At 41.4% G+C, this 16464-nt stretch overlaps 1 protein-coding gene across 2 annotated transcripts; it reads right to left on the bottom strand.

Annotated features, from left to right (window-relative positions):
* Positions 1 to 5226: 5226 nt before the first annotated feature.
* Positions 5227 to 8580, bottom strand: LOC109205788 (F-box protein At1g47056-like). Of its 2 annotated transcripts, XR_002064728.1 has the most exons (2): positions 6477 to 8580; positions 5227 to 5437 (listed from the first exon to the last, which is right to left on the bottom strand). XR_002064728.1 is itself a non-coding variant. In XM_019368538.1 (1 exon), exon 1 carries the CDS (start codon positions 8143 to 8145, stop codon positions 6529 to 6531), a length of 1617 nt encoding a protein of 538 aa, XP_019224083.1. In that variant the 5' UTR covers positions 8146 to 8580; the 3' UTR covers positions 6334 to 6528. The 2 variants fall into 2 exon arrangements, 1 of the variants encoding a protein (XP_019224083.1); XM_019368538.1 differs by lacking the exon at positions 5227 to 5437 and having other exon boundaries at positions 6334 to 8580.
* Between the last annotated feature and the right edge of the window lie 7884 nt (positions 8581 to 16464).

The following is a 16464-nucleotide window of genomic DNA, read 5'->3' as shown; positions in this document are numbered from 1 at the left end:
GAAACGAGTGTTGTGGGACCCATGGATAACTGGAACACCACGTGAAGCCTGAAGTGCAGACTGAACTGGCTGACCAACAAAACCTCTACCATGATATGCTCTGCCCCCCAAAATAGGGACTAGTAGACCCCCCAAGTCCACGAGGCTTCTTAGCCTCTCTATCATCCCTCTCTAGACAGCGGATACGCTCCAATCTCCAAGCGATCTCCACAGCATGATGAAATAGAGTATCAGTCTCCAACTCACATGCCATCCCAAATCTGACACCATAACTTAGTCGCTCAATAAATCTACGGATTCTCTCTAATAGTGGAAACCAAATCAGGTGCATGACGAGATAATTCAGTAAATCTCATAGCATCATAGCATACTCGGACACAGTCATAGTCCCCTGGTGTAACTTCTCGGACTCGGTGTGCAACGCATCTTGAGGGTTTGTGGAAGGAACTCCCTCAAAAATAGATCAGTGAACTGAACTTAAGTAAGTGCCGTTGCGCCAGCTAGCCTACTCTCCTCAAAAGTCTGCCATCATCTATATGCCGGCTCTATCAGTTGGAAAGTAGTAAGGTCGACCCTGCTCAACTCCATTATGCCTATAGTGCGCAGAATATGGTGACACTAGTCTGAAAAACCTTGTGCATCCTCAGAAGTTGCGCCACTGAAAGTAGGAGGACGATACTTCTTGAATCACTGTAACCTCTTCTGCTCCTTCTCTGGCACCACTGGCCTAACCTCGGGCTGAACCGCAATCACGGGTCGCACCGCCATAACACCACTGCTCTAGAGTACGGGCAGCGAGAGTTTGAGCTCCTCCCCTAGCATGAGAAATAGATGGTGCAACTAGGTTAAGTCTTGCCTAAGCCAAGGTACCAAACATGCTCGGAAAGTGTGGTAAAGTCTCCTGAAGTCCAGGGGTAGCAACAGGCGCCTCGGGTGCCTGCTCCCCAACTGGAGCTATTGGTGGCTTCTCAACTGCTGCTCTATCACGTACTCTAGCTGTAGCACGTGCCCCTCCTCGGCCTCTTCCTCTGCCTCTGCCTCTGCCCGGCCCCTAGCAATACCATCCTTGGGGGCAGCATCATCAGTAACTGAAGCTCGTGTCCTCACCATCTGTGAGGGAATAACAGGACAAAGGCTCAAACTCCGAAATTAATAAATTCGCATGATAAGGAACGAATGAGGTGAAATTTCCTAATAGTTTTGTAGCCTCTCGAAGATAGGTACAGACATCTCCGTACCTATCCGCAAGATACTACTAAACTTGCTTATGACTCGTAGAACCTATGAACCTTGAGCTCGGGTACTAGCTTGTCACGACCCAAAATCCTACCATAGGGGTCGTGATGGCACCTAGTTCCTAATACTAGGTAAGCATATCAGATCACAATACCAATCAGAATATAACAACTTCAGAATTTAATAAAAACTGCAAAATATAATAAAATTGTCAAACGCGAATACAATAAGCAACTTCTAAAAATCCGATAATACTGAGTCATTAGCTCTATAAGGAATACACAATAAGTCTCAAATGTGCATCACTGTTTTGGAAGATATAAACAATAGAAAAGAACTAGAATGGTAACTCTGAGGCCTACGAGCGGAACAACAGGTATTCTTTGAAGTCTCCAACAACTCGGCACCACTCTCTAATGACCCGTGCGATCTGAGGTACCTGGATCTGCATAAAGAATGTGAAAAAGCATAATATGAGTACACCACAGTCGATACCCAATTTGTATAAAAACTAACCTCGGTGGAGTAGTGACGAGGTTCAAGTCAAGACACTCACTAGTCAATTAACCTATGCAAAAATATCAAAGACTAGCAACAGGAAGAATAGCAAAAGGCAGTAACTGTAAATCTCATCAGAATAAGTGATAATACTTTAATACAAGTAAGGGCTCAACTTCAACAACGAGTCAGGTCGCACACATATGGCACCTCGTGCCCACATTATCAATTGCCCTCGCATGGAAAAGACCTTGTGCCACATCATAAGTCACATCCGTACAGCAAAGACCTCGCGCCACATAATAATCTGATTCCGTATCAATTGTCAAATAACACGTTCAAGAGAACATTTCAGGAAGCAAATTAGTAATGCATGTTAATAACTTCACATAGGTAAATCCATCTTGGCAACCAAACCATCAAGTAATAATAGAGACACATGTTAGCACATTAGAAACAACGCAACAATTCATGTAAAAATGCATAACACACATAGAGGATTCATAAGCACAAACAAGAATACCCTTTTTCACTATCACACACACATCAACATTAAAAACGCCCACAGGCCATCACATGTCATTCCCACATTGCCACTTTTATCTAACTGTATGCGCAACAGTAAAGTAAATGCGCGCCTTATCTCGCCACAAGCGTATTAACAAATCATCCCACCTTGTCTCACCACATATGCAAACACGATATAGCCCGTCTTGTCTCGCCACATGTGCAATATCGATAATAACAATAGCACGACATAAACCCCGTGCAACACCGAATAATCTGCCCAACAAGTCCACACGTGCCACAATCATAACAACATAACATGACAACAATTGTCACCAAGACATAAATTCACAATATGCCAACGCAGTGCACAAAGACAATTTAATAAGAAAATACGGATGAGTGTTCAACATATAAGCGTGAAATCTAACTCAAATCAGTAATAATCTAACAAATGCCCAACTTGGCCAATTTAGGAAATATGATCCTAAAACATGATCTCTAGCATGGAACATAGACTCAAGTAATTATCCAAAGTGAAAAACACGTAGTACAATGACCTCTCAAACAAAGAAAGGCAATAAAAGCAACCTCGATTCAAATCCGGTCATAAGGAACACATACATTCGTGTACACACTCGTCACCTCGTGTACACATCATCTATACATAACACAAATAAGCAATTAAGCCAAATCCTAAGGGGTATTCCCCCTACACAAGGTTAGGCAAGATACTTACCCCAAAAGCCCTCAATCAATAATCTAAAAGTGTCTTTCCTTTAAAATTCACCTCCGCTTAACTCAAATCTAGCCAAAAACAACTTAATAATATCAAGAAATGCAACAGAAACCAATTTCGATTAACAAAGTTAAGATCTTTACACAATTCCCCCAAAAGTCAACCCCGGGCTCGCCTGATCAAAATCCAAGTCGAAGGGTAGATCTCGACTACCCATAACTCCACGAGTCCAAATATGTGTTTCGTTTTCAAATCTGAGTCCAATCGACTCCCAAATATCAAATTTTTTCATATTTCAAAACATAATAAAAAATCCCTGAAATTTCTCTTCAAATATCATGGATTAGATGTTAAAAATCATAAGAAATCAAGATAAAATATAGAAATTGAGTCAAAAACACATACCCAATAGCTAGATGTGAAAATTCCTTTCATTTAGGGTTCAAATGTGATAAAATGGGACTAAGTCCCAAAATCTCATTTTTTAAACCAGCTGCAGATGTCGCATTTGTGACTAGAGGTTCGCATTTGTGACCTCCACAAATGCGACACATGGATCGCAAAAGCGAACCCTGTCAGCCCCAGAAGATGTCGCAAATGCGAAGACAGACCCCTTAACAAAAGCGACGCTCGATCGCAATTGCGGTCTCCCCTGCCAGTAGCCCCATTGCAAATGCGATAAGAAGTTCGCAAAAGTGAACACCCCCAGCACCAAACAACCTCGCAAATGCAAGGTCCGCAAATGCAAACAGTTTCTCGCATTTACGAGACCTGCATCATTAGCCCAAAACTAGCAAATCTGAAACTCACTCAAATCACTCTAAAACAAGTCTGAAACTCACCCGAGCCCCGAGGCTCCACACCAAATATCCACGCAAGTCTAGAAACTTCATACGAACTCGCTCCCGAGCTTAAAACACCAAAATAACATCCAGAACCACAAATCAAACACCAAAATGCATAAAAATCGTATTGAAACTCAATAACTTCTAAAATCACAACCAAGCGCCTGATACCTACCAAACCAACTCGGAATGACACCAAAATTTGCACACAAGATCCAAATGATAAAACAAAACTATTCCAAGTTCGGAAACCAAAATCTGAACCTGATAGTCATAAAGTCAATCCATGGTCAAACTTAGGAAAATTCTAAACCTTCAAATTCCCCACTTTCGGCAAAAAAGCCAAATCAACCCAGGAACCTCTGAATTCGAATTCCGAACACAGGCCTAAGTTCAAAGTGACCATACGAACCTATTGGAACCATCAAAACAAGGTAGCGGGGTCGTCTTCATAAAAGTCAAAACTCGGTCAACACTTCCAACATAAGCCTCCAAACTAAGAATCAAGCATTCCAAATCAATCCAAAACCTCCCCGGCACCAAACCAAACATCCCTGCAATTCGCATAACCAATGATACACACACGGAAAGCTTCCAAAGGGAAACGGGGCTCCAATACACTAAACGACCGATTGGGTTATTACAGTAATAGTGAAAAATAAGAAATAAAATAGTTACTCGATAACTATATGATTCGTTTTTTTAGTTTCAATTTTGTTATTGAGTTCATTGCATTGAGACACTAAGTTATTTTGTTAAAGCAATATGTATGATCTAATGTGTTTAAAAGCTAGATTACAATTTGACGTGACTAATATTCTTTTTATCGCTCGCACATCGCGCGCGGGTTCTAATACTAATCTTTAATCAATTGAATTTCTTTAAGCATTTCTCAATGCTTTCCTCTGGCAACTTTTTACATCTTCCATTATGTATAGTCCTTATAAGATGTTAGCTACAATTAAGCCCAATTTTCTCACATAAAGCTTCAATGTGTGACTACATAAGTCTATGAACCCGTAGCAGAGAAGCACAGTCACCTTCTCCACATTTAATTTCTTTAACAAATGTGAATCGTTCAATGGTGTATTGGGCTACTAAGCAAGAACATGGTAACAAACATTAAGCAATGGGCTTACCATTTCATTACCTTGAGTAGCCCAACTTAACAAAATTACAGATTTCATAAAGAACGGCTGAATACACAGAAAAGAAGAAATAAAATTGATTATACTTTAAAACGACTTAAATTAATCTGTTAGAAGTTGTGTTTTAATGGTCTCTTTTAGATCCATTTATACACAAACAGAAATATCAATACAATAAGCACCAATCAAGATAAAAATTAAATGCATCTTCAAGTAACTGAGACTCCATAGTGATGTATGGTTCTCTTGGTTCTAATTAAGTTCAAGTCCATTCATTAAGTTGCACCTTGCTGAATGAATAAATAAAAGATTCCAGCAACAATGTGATTGGAGCTTATCCCCACCTCCAGTGGTGACTAATAGATTCACCAGTTTTTCAGACCGTTGGAAAGGCAAATGAACTTTTTATGGATAATGACACACACCACATATCTTTATCTCCATCCTCATACAAGATTTCATCCCTGGGAAAGATATATAATTATACATACAGCTATAGAGGCCTAGATGGATTACCATATACCAATTACATGATATCCCAAAATAATATCTAACAGAATTTATTAAGTCAACACAATTCCATGGCAAACTCAACATATTCTTTTCTGCCAAACTCTGAATTCAATTACCACTATATTCTTGTGGTTATGCAGAATCACGTAGCTCGGCAGCCCAGAACTGTGCTTCGTCACCCAAAAGAAGATATGAGTATACAAAGACATTACTGTAATTAGTTATTATATGGAGATTGATTCCTAGCCTCAAAAAACATCTTTAAATTATAGTAGCATCTAACTGTACTTTATTTCCAAGCATGGAGGGACATTTATCTATTCCATGCTTGTGCATTTTCAAGATACATGACTAAGCATATCTAAATACTACAAGGCGTAAAGAAACTGGAACATATTTAAGAGCAGAAACAGGATCACATAGTAATTTTTACACAATTTCAGTAACAAAAGATACAAGAGTTGGTCTGTACTCTTATATACTCTTATTATCACAGTGTTGTGCCTTGCCATGACAAGTCACACGGGCACGTAGAAAGCAATATAAAGATATATATGGAAATGATACTTTATACAGGGCTTTAACAAGTTTTGAGAACTTTCTTTCTTCTTCCTTTACATTATTCTCTTTAGAGTGTGGGTTTGATTCAAGTTAGATATGGACATCTAGTTGCAAAAATTGCATAGAATCATAAGTAGCCATCCCAGGTATTACCCAGCCCCCAAGACAGTTTATAATAAATACAAATCATTGGACTCATCCTCGAGATATATCAGAGGACCTATAAGTTGAATCGAAATCTCACTATCAACTTCTCGGCTGCTACCTCATTGTGAAAAAAGAAGCATCAATAATGTTGTACATAAGCACAAAAGATAGAATCTCAAGGGTGACTTTCAATCATGAAGGCTTAATCTGTTAATGCGTTGTCGAGCACACAATATATAAAGTTTTAAAAAACTCAAATAACTACAACAGCAGAATACATACATTGAACACATCAATGCTGGTTTCTCTAATTGAAAATCAGTCAATGCCTTCTCTAATTATTTCTGGAACTGAAACTGCCACCAAAGCTTGACCACCTTCTAAATGTGCAAGCCATCAAATTCCGTCCCGTTATGAGTCCTAACCTTGCCTTAAAGGAATTTGACCTTCCAGTATTGCTTAATGCAATATTAGCACTACCGCTTACTTGGCTAGCCATCTGCCTATTTTCCTGGCCAACCTCATTCGCAACACTATCACTGGCGCTTGCATCAGGAATTTCAGGTTCATTTGCATCCAAGTTCACAGCAAGAGAACCTCGAGTGGTCCTCAACCAATCTGCGGCCTCAGAAGTCACCAATCTACACTTCTTAACCTTCACTTTTACCAAATTTGGACATCCGCTAGCCAGCGCTTCCATACCTTGGTCGGATACAGGGCAACTTTTTATACATAGTTTTCTCAATGCAATACACTTTGAGGCTATGCACGAAAGCTCGGGATCCCCAACAGTCTCACTCCCACATAGAGCTAATCTCTCTAAGTTGAGACAGTTTGCAGCCAATTTCTCCAAACTAGCACGCGTTGGATTCACACCAATCAAAACCAATTCTTGCAAATTGGGACAATGTTTAGCAACAGAAATTAACCCTTCATCACTTATCCGGTTAGTCTTCCATCCATCAATATGGAGCTTCCGGAGAAGCTTACAATGTTCAGCAACAGCCACTAAGCCGAAATTCGTGCATTCTGGTGTTTTAACAAGGTGCAAAATTTCGAGATTCGAACATTTAGAGAGAGCAGCAAGTCCAATGTCACTAACCTGAAGCCTCTCAAGATGAACTTCAACCACTTCACATACCTGATCAGCTATCACTTCCAGAAGCCTATCCCAATCTCCAGAGCATCGGAAGAGCTTCAACGTCCGCAAATTCTTCGATCCTATAATCAACGGTCCAAAACACTGTCCATTATAGAGCTCCTTTAAGCATATAACTCTGAGAGACGCTGCGGCAATACCAGGACCGATTGGCTCTGCCGCTGCGCCATCTGTAATGCCATGGAGCCGTTTCACTGATAACTCTTCAAGGGAGGAGCAGTTATCCAACACGGCATTCATGCCTTTGGCACCGAAGGAACACGATCCACAAGACAGCTTTTTCAAACCCTTGCAATTCTTCGCAAAAGCTTCAATTCCGGCGTCAGTAATCTCCCGGCATGTTCGAAGCTTCAAACGTGTGAGGTTACGGCACCGCAGGGAGATGAGGACCAATGCATCGTCTCCGATACTCGTAGATCTACGGTCGCATTTCAAAGCGAGCTTCGTAACCGAATCAAACCTAGAGAAAATGGACGGAATCACAGAAGCAAGGTCCGATTGCGCGTTGAGCGATAAACGGTGACGGCTTTGACCTTCGATCCGGAACCAACGGCGGCAGACGAGGGAGCAGCGTTTACGGTCACCCGAGCTAAGAGACTGGAAGATAGAAGCCACGCACTCATCCGGAATATTAGATGAATAATCAAACTCTCCAACCTCGAACACGTCGATAACATCATCAGAATCCTCATTTTCCTTCATCGGCGAGATAACGCCGGTAGATCTAGATTTTGACCTTGAATGATGGATGTGATTTTGAACTGCAGTAGTGGTGGAAGCTGATTGGCCCATCCACGGCGGTCGGAGAGTAAGTTTTTCTCGTGTGGTTCCACTCTACCGTGTCTTTTGTCGGCGCTTTACCCGGTGAACTCGCGATTGCTCGGACGCGGCGGTGGCACGGCGGATATGAAAATGAAATTAATTTGAAGGTATTATTTGGAAGGTAGTTTAGCTTTAAATTATCTTATACGAAATTGTTGGTATTTGCGTTATCTACTTTCAGGGGAGAGGGAGAGGGAGAGGGAGAGGGAGAGGAAGAGGGATGGTAGCAATTGAATGTGAGCAACCCTAGTGTACTTTCCGTGTGGACTAGGTGTAAATTTGCTTCGTTTTGTCGAGGGCTATTTGTTCCCGTTAGTAGCGTGTTTTTTGAAAAATGTGGGAAGAAGTGAATCACGTGACGGACCATAATAAGTAAGGGAAGTTGAAGGAGCAGGGAATCAGTGTCAATTTTTTACGACGGGGTTCAAGCGTTGGAGCACGAAAAGCAGGGGTAACATGGATTACGTGTGTCCCTACAGTTGGCTGAACCTGCACCCTTCCGCATTTAATCCTTCTAAATCTCCTTTTTTTTCTTTTTCCTTTTTTTTTTTTTTTGGCGATCATTCAAAATGTAAGAAAACACTGCCGTTCAACGACATGTTCGAGTTCAAGTTTTAGAGATAAAGTTGGTCGTATTATAGAATGTTTTAACCTTTTTGACTCGAAGTCAATAGACTTCATAATGTGTCTTTTTTATTTTAATTTTTTATTTTTATGTTTATTTTGAGATTCCATTAGTTTGAATTTGCCGGAAATCTCATTCTAGAGTTAAAGTGCTGACTAACAAAGATAATTTATTGCCAATCTCGAACTCGAGATTCTCTAGTTCAATATTATTATATATTTGAAGAGAAAGAGTTTCGACATGACTGCTTCTTGTCAATAAAACTAAATGTATACGGTCGAAATCAGGCACGCCCGATTTCCCAAGCTCGAGGGATCGTCTTAGGTCCGAGTTCAAGTAAGCTCGAGTTTGAGGTCGACAGACTAGACTCGAGCTTAAGGACGGAATGCAATGCCCGAAGATAGGAGTTCGAGGAATATCGAAGTTAAGTATGCTCGACCCCGAAATTGTACTGTTATGGATTTGTAACAGAATGAGCTAGATTCCTGCCATGTCCCCAAGATCATGGCGCAAATTCCGGAATAGGATTGTATGATTCCGTACTAGGCGGTTAGACAGCTGTACCAATAATATTCCTTACTGTAAAATAGAAATGTACCTTATTTAGGGTTCCCCTATGATATAAAGGGGACCCCAATCATTTGTAACACCATCTAATCGTTGGCAAGAATATACTATCCTATTTTTCTCTCTTACTATTCATCAGAATTGTCCTTTACATTTATAGTTCTTACTTTATTGCTCTTAGTTTTTCTCGAGGTCGCTAAACTCGAGTCACCACTGCTGAGTAACATCGGTTTGATTCACTCATTTCTTTCATTTCTACTTCATATTTCTTGATTATTAATTGGTATTGAACTAAATCACATATCTTTAAAACCACAAATCAAATTTAATTGTTACTCATATTTTCGAGGTAAACAGTTTGGCGCCCACCGTGGAGCTAAAGATAATAGTGATTATTTCATTACTGATTCTCATTACACACGTTATTTTTACACTTTTTCTTGTCAAGATTTTTTGATTCTCAGGCTGAAACATGTCTGGTCACAAAACGCACCCGTTCATGACAACAAAGGTCTTGGAGAAAACAACAACATAGGGGTCGGTGTACTACCAATAAACCCTAGGGAAGTGCCAAATATGAAACCAGTTGATGTTAGTTCACACATTGCTCTAAACGCGGATTTAGGCGCAGACCCCGGATGGAGTGTACACAGGGAAGCCCGATCTAGTGGCCAAGGAACACACGGAGTGGGTGATGGGGGAATTAGCCTCCAAGTAATATTCGAGATGCTGCAAGCTCAACAGATCGCCATTTAAACTTCAAAGTCAAAATAAGACTCTGAGTATAGTTGAACATGAAAACACTCGACGTGCTGAACCAGCACCAGAGAGGTCGAATGGAAATGACTCGGGGACTGACCCCACCTATATGAGGATGCTCGAAGAGCTCACCAAGAGGATCGAGTCCGGAGAAAAGAAGATTGAAGACAATGACAAGAAGGTGAAAACTTATAATTCCCATGTTGACCAAATACCGGGGGCACCTCCAGTTTTGAAAGGATTGGATGCCAAAAAGTTCATAAAAAAACCATTCCCTCAGAGCGCGGCTCCAATGCCTATTCCTAAAAAGTTTCGCATGCCCGATATAACCAAATATAATGGGACCACCGACCCTAACGAGCACATTACTTCATACACCTGCGGGATCAAAGGAAATGACTTGAATGACGATGAGATCGAATCAGTCTTGTTGAAAAAGTTTGGAGAAACATTGTCGAAAAGAGCTATGATTTGGTATCACAACTTACCTCATAACTCTATTGATTCATTTGCTATGTTAGCAGACGCCTTCGTGAAAGCACACGCCGGGGCCATAAAGGTGGCCACGAGAAAATCAGGCGTCTTCAAGATAAAACAAAGGAACGACGAGATGTTGAGGGAGTTCGTGTCCAGGTTCTAGATGGAGCGAATGAAGTTACCACCAGTCTCAGATGACTGGGCAGTACAAGCTTTTATGCAGGGTTTGAATGAAAGGAGCTCGATTACGTCTCGACAGTAAAAGCAAAATCTAATCGAGTATCCAGCTGTGACGTGGTCAGATGTGCACAACCATTATCAATCAAAAATCAGGGTCGAGGACGACTAGTTGGGAGACTCCTCGGGTTCAGTTCATCCTAACAGATTTGCAGCCGAAACCCCGAGGGATACGGACAGGGAATCAAGATTAGACAAGGAACGATATCAGCCATACGTTGATCGGAGAAACAACGGCTCGGGTCGTAACGCCCCTCGAAATGATCGAAGAAATGATCGAGGTTAGAACTCTCGGGGACTTATGAATAAGAGCAGGTTCGATAAGCATACCGACCCCGCAGAGGCACCTCGACTGTTGGAGTATAACTTCAGCATAGATGCGTCGGGGATTATGTCAGCTATTGGAAGAATCAAAGACACCAAGTGGCACAGGCCTATACAAACCGATCCTTCTCAAAGGAACCCAAACCTGATGTGCAAGTATCATGGCACACATGGTCATAGAACGGAAGATTGCAGACAGCTAAGGGAAGAAGTGGCTCGGTTGTTCAACGATGGTCATCTTCGAGAATTTCTAAGTGATCGAGCCAAGAAACACTTCAGGGAGAGAGATGCAAGAAAAAATGAGCAGGAAGAACCACAACATGTAATCCACTTGATCGTTGGCGGTGTCGACGTCCCACAAGGACCTGTGTTCAAACGCACCAAGGTATCGATCATCAGAGAAAAACGGACTCGGAGCTATGTGCCCAAGGACGTCTTATCATTTTGTGACGAGGAAGCGCAAGGCATATCCCAACCGCACAATGACGCTCAGGTAATCTCTATTCTTTTAAATAAAATTTAAGTTAAACGTGTTCTAGTGGATCTAGGTAGCTCGGCAAACATAATTAGATCGAGGGTCGTGGAGCAACTCGGCCTACAAGATCAGATTGTACATGCGTCCCGGGTCCTTAATGGCTTCAATATGGCAAGCGAAACAACAAAATGGGAGATAATCCTACAAGTAAACGTAGCCGGAACCATACAAGACACAAAATTCCATGTCATCGAAGGGGACATGAGGTATAATGCACTCCTCGGGAGACCATGAATACACAACATGCGGGCAGTGCCTTCAACTCTTCACCAGATGATGAAATTCCCAACAGAGGAGGGAGTGAAAACAGTTTACGGGGAATAACATGCTGTAAAGGAGATGTTTGCAGTCGAGGAGGTGGTGCCAATACCAGATCCTTCGACCTCGGAGAAATCGAGCACCAAATATAATCAGGCGGCTAAATAGCAATCACCGTCCCCAACCTTGACGGAATCGGAGCAATAGGTAATCGAGGACGAAGAAGAGGATTTCCTTACTCCTCGAACCTTCGTCGTTCCAGAAGAGTCCGATGCAACCAAGTCAACTGTCGGGGAGGTGGAGCAGGTCATATTGATCGAATACATGCCCGAGAGAAAGGTATACCTGGGGACGGGATTAACCCCCGAACTCAGGAAAAAACTCATTCAATTTCTTATTGATAATATGGATTTCTTTGCTTGGTCCCAATTAGATATGACAGGTATTCCACCGGAAATCACCACATATCGGCTAAGCATCGACCCCAGGTTCAAACCGGTAAAGCAAAAAAGGAGGCCCCAGTCCGAGGTGAAACATGCGTTCATAAAGGACGAGGTAACCAAACTTCTTAAAATAGGGTCTACTCGGGAGGTAAAGTACCCCGAATGATTAGCCAATGTAGTAGTAGTTCCTAAAAAAGGAAATAAACTTAGAATGTGTGTAGACTATAAGGACATGAATAAAGCATGCCCAAAAGACTCTTTCCCACTGCTCAACATTGATCGTATGATCGATTCCATGGCCGGCCACGAGATCCTAACTTTTCTCGACGCCTACTCTGGATACAATCAGATTTATCCTGGGTATCTTCGGGCTTCGAAGCCCTCTTTCTTTTGTCTTTCCCCAATTTCGGAATCGGGGACTCGGTCCCAGGCGGGGCTGGCCTCATTTCAAAGATATCTCCGATGCCTGCACAAATAAACATGAATGAGATGACATCACTAGTAAAAGAAAGGTATCAAAGTTTGGGAAGAAAATTTACCGTGATGCTTGGCCTCCCATTTACCCCTCGATAAATTGCGCCATTTGCGCTCATCGTACGAGGAGGTGGCAACTAACTTTCGGACCCATTCCTCGAGGCCAGGGACAGTGTGAGGCGTCCAAGCAACAACTGCAAAAAAGATAAAAATATTAAGGAATACAGAAGCAGAATGTGAAGAAGTTTTTGTTAAGAAACTCCACTTACGATTAAAGTTCCAACTCCTCGGGAACGACATTTGGTCCCTGGGGATGACATCCGAAGTCCTTACTCTGATGAACCGGCTCATCCAGCCTCGATCTTTTTCTTCATGGTTTCTAGCAAAGAAGGCCTTCTTTGTTCGACGTTGGAGCTTTATGAGCCCTCGAAATAGCTGGGGCCGATACAGCCGAATAAGATGATTGAGGGTAAATTTCAACCCCTCGGCCTTTCCGGAAAAATCCAAAAGGAGGGATGGATCTGGCCGAGGGTGACCTCATATGTTTTGCAGAAGTCGATCACTACCGGATCGAGGGGACCCAGTGTGAAGGGGTAAGTGTAAACACTCAAGAACCCCTCCGTGTGGGTAGCGATGCTTTCCTCGGGGCTCGGGATCTGAATCATGACCTCGTCTCCCCAGCTGCAGTCCTTCTTCATGGCTTTGAGGAACTTGTTCGATATCGAACAATTATACCGAGATACATGTTCGCATCGGCCTGTGATATCGGGGGAATTTTCAATATTGAAGTCCTTTTTAATCATGCAAGGGCTGGGGGTGATCTCTTCAAGAGTCGGCGGCACCACCGGTTTGGCCGGCCGGGAGGTAGAAGAAGACGATGCTTTATCTTTTTTAGGGACAGTTTTGGAAGTTTTAGCCATGGTGCTAAGCTAAAGAATACAGACGGTAGCAGAGCGTGGTGTTTTACGAGAACTTTGCATTTTTCGGCTTTTAAAGAGGCGGTGGAAACAGATGATGAGAGAAAAAGGTGAAGAAGAGAGATGATCAAAGTAATTGTGAATGAAGGAGCAAAGTTTTCAATTCAAAGAAGTAGTCTCGCATTTATAGATAAGCAACGACGGTTCGGCGACGCTAGTAGCCGACCATTACTAGTATGCATTTAATGTTTTGGGGAAGTGAACCAACGGGACGTTTCAGTCACTTCGAGCGACCACGTCATGGGAATGACATCATCTTTAGAGACTCCAGAGAATCGAGGTTCAAATCGTTTCTTATCACCTTGCTCTAAGAAACGCGGGGACTATTTGTATACGATCGAAATCAGGCACGCCCGATTTCCCAAGCTCGAGGGATCGTCTTAGGTCCGAGTTCAAGTAAGCTCGAGTTCGAGGTCGACAGACTAGACTCGAGTTCGAGGACAGAATGCAATGCCCGAAGATAGGAGTGCGAGGAATACCGAAGTTAGGTATGCTCGACCCCGAAATTGTACCGTTATGGATTTGTAACAGAATGAGCTAGATTCCTGCCATGTCCCTAAGATCATGGCGCAAATTTCGGAATAGGATTGTACGATTCCGTACTAGGCGGTTAGACAGCTGTACCAATAATATTCCTTACTGTAAATAGAAATGTACCTTATTTAGGGTTCCCCTATTATATAAAGGGAATCTGAATCATTTTTAACACCATCTAATCATTGGCAAGAATATACTATCCTATTTGTCCCTCTTAATGTTCATCAGAATTTTCCTTTACATTTATAGTTCTTACTTTATTGCTCTTAGTTCATCTTGAGGTCGCTAAACTTGAGGTCACCACTGCTGGGTAACATTGGTTTGATTCACTCATTTCTTTCATTTTTACTTCATATTTCTTGATCATTAATTGGTATTGAACTAAATCACATATTTTTAAAACCACAAATTAAATTTAATTATTACTCGTATTTTTGAGGTAAACACTAAAATTAAGTGTAATTTCGATTTTTACTACACTCATGTGAGACGTGTCTTCCGAAACCTGCCACATTCACTCTTGCTAATCAAACTTCTCGATTATTCCTCTGCAATCTCCCTCTTACTATTCAGATATTATGCTTCTTCACTCTATCATTTAATGAGAGGATCAAGTGCACAATTCACAAATGGACAATAGCTAAAAGGAATTGCAAGGTTATTTCGTTCTGCTGTTCGGTTCCTCCAACCTCCTCTTCTCCTTGGAGCTCGAAGTGGCTCTATTCTAATCTCCTTTGCTCATCGCTGATTTATCTATTAATACTGAAACGGGAAATTGATGATGGGGATTGGGGACCAAGGATTTTTTGTTCTAGCTTGCAGTGAGCTCAACCTTTTTCTTTTCTGAATTCTTTAATTAGGGATTTCTATAACTACTTCTTGTTGCGTTTTTCATTTAAAGGGTGTGAATGAGAAATGGAAGAGGCACCTTTTGGATTGCACCTCTCCATTTCACCCTTCCTTTCTCTATAAATTTAGAGGCTTGACCTCATTTTTAAGATATGGAAAAATCTGAAAATTTCTCCCCTCTTTTTTATTTGCATTATTTTCAAATAAATATAAGTGTCAAGTGTGATATGCTCCGTTTGTTGAGTTCACTGAAATTTTGCAGTTTCGATTGCAAGTATTGCAGAATAGTTATTCCGTTCTATCCTGGAGGAATTAATCTAAAACCTTGGGCAACAGTGAGGGGATTAAATTCCTTAAGGACACACAAGCAACTTGTGGGCTCGGAATTATTATTTTTTTCTGTTTTGTTTATTAAACTAATATTTCTCTACTTCTCTGATTTTCTGATTTCGAACATAACATAGATTACCAACAATCTTAAGGAATTTAATAATTTTTTTTTATCTGTGGTCGAAGGTTAGTAGAGTACTAACACCGATTCGCAAAAGCAAGGATGACGGTTCCTTTTCTATACACGAAAATTGTGAGAGAAAGGCCCATAGCGGGCGCCAGATTGACAAGAAAGGAATTAAGAAATTCTTCCTTTATCAATCCATTGACATGCTGGATAGAAATATGGAAACTAGTTGTATTGCTTTCTGCCAAATAATGTGAGATTTGGACCAATTAAAGGATATTGTGACTTCCATGGTGGTTGACCAGTAAAAGTGTGATCAAATTATGCAAGTTTATTGTTATAAACTTGAGAAATTATAGAACCTGCTTCAGTGCTGTAGTTGCACTCCACGACCAATACCGCCACCTCAATACACAAATTTATATGGACAAAGAATTAGCCAAGATAGCTATAAAGAGAAATTGGCTTGGTCCAGTTTTGGTCCATAAGAGTACGGCTGATCACTCTCTTTTTTTCTCGAGGTTTGGCTTTGAAAATTAAAGAAAGGATACATTTGCTCTAAAAGAAAAAGAAAAGGAACATAAATTGCGCTTGCGACATTAGCTAGTGAAAGTTGGATCTCGATGTCGATTGGTTCCAAATCCAGTAGATCGCTACATGAAGTAGCAACACCTAATGCGGTGCTCTGTGAAATAAAAACACACGGCTACACCAAGGAGAATTATGAATCACAGTGGTGGCCAGTGTGCATTGTTGCGGTTCGTGAGACT

This window comes from Nicotiana attenuata, unplaced genomic scaffold (assembly GCF_001879085.1).
Source record: "Nicotiana attenuata strain UT unplaced genomic scaffold, NIATTr2, whole genome shotgun sequence".
NCBI lineage: Eukaryota > Viridiplantae > Streptophyta > Magnoliopsida > Solanales > Solanaceae > Nicotiana > Nicotiana attenuata.
Note: the sequence above shows the minus strand (reverse complement) of the source record. Positions and strands in the feature narration are given on the sequence as shown.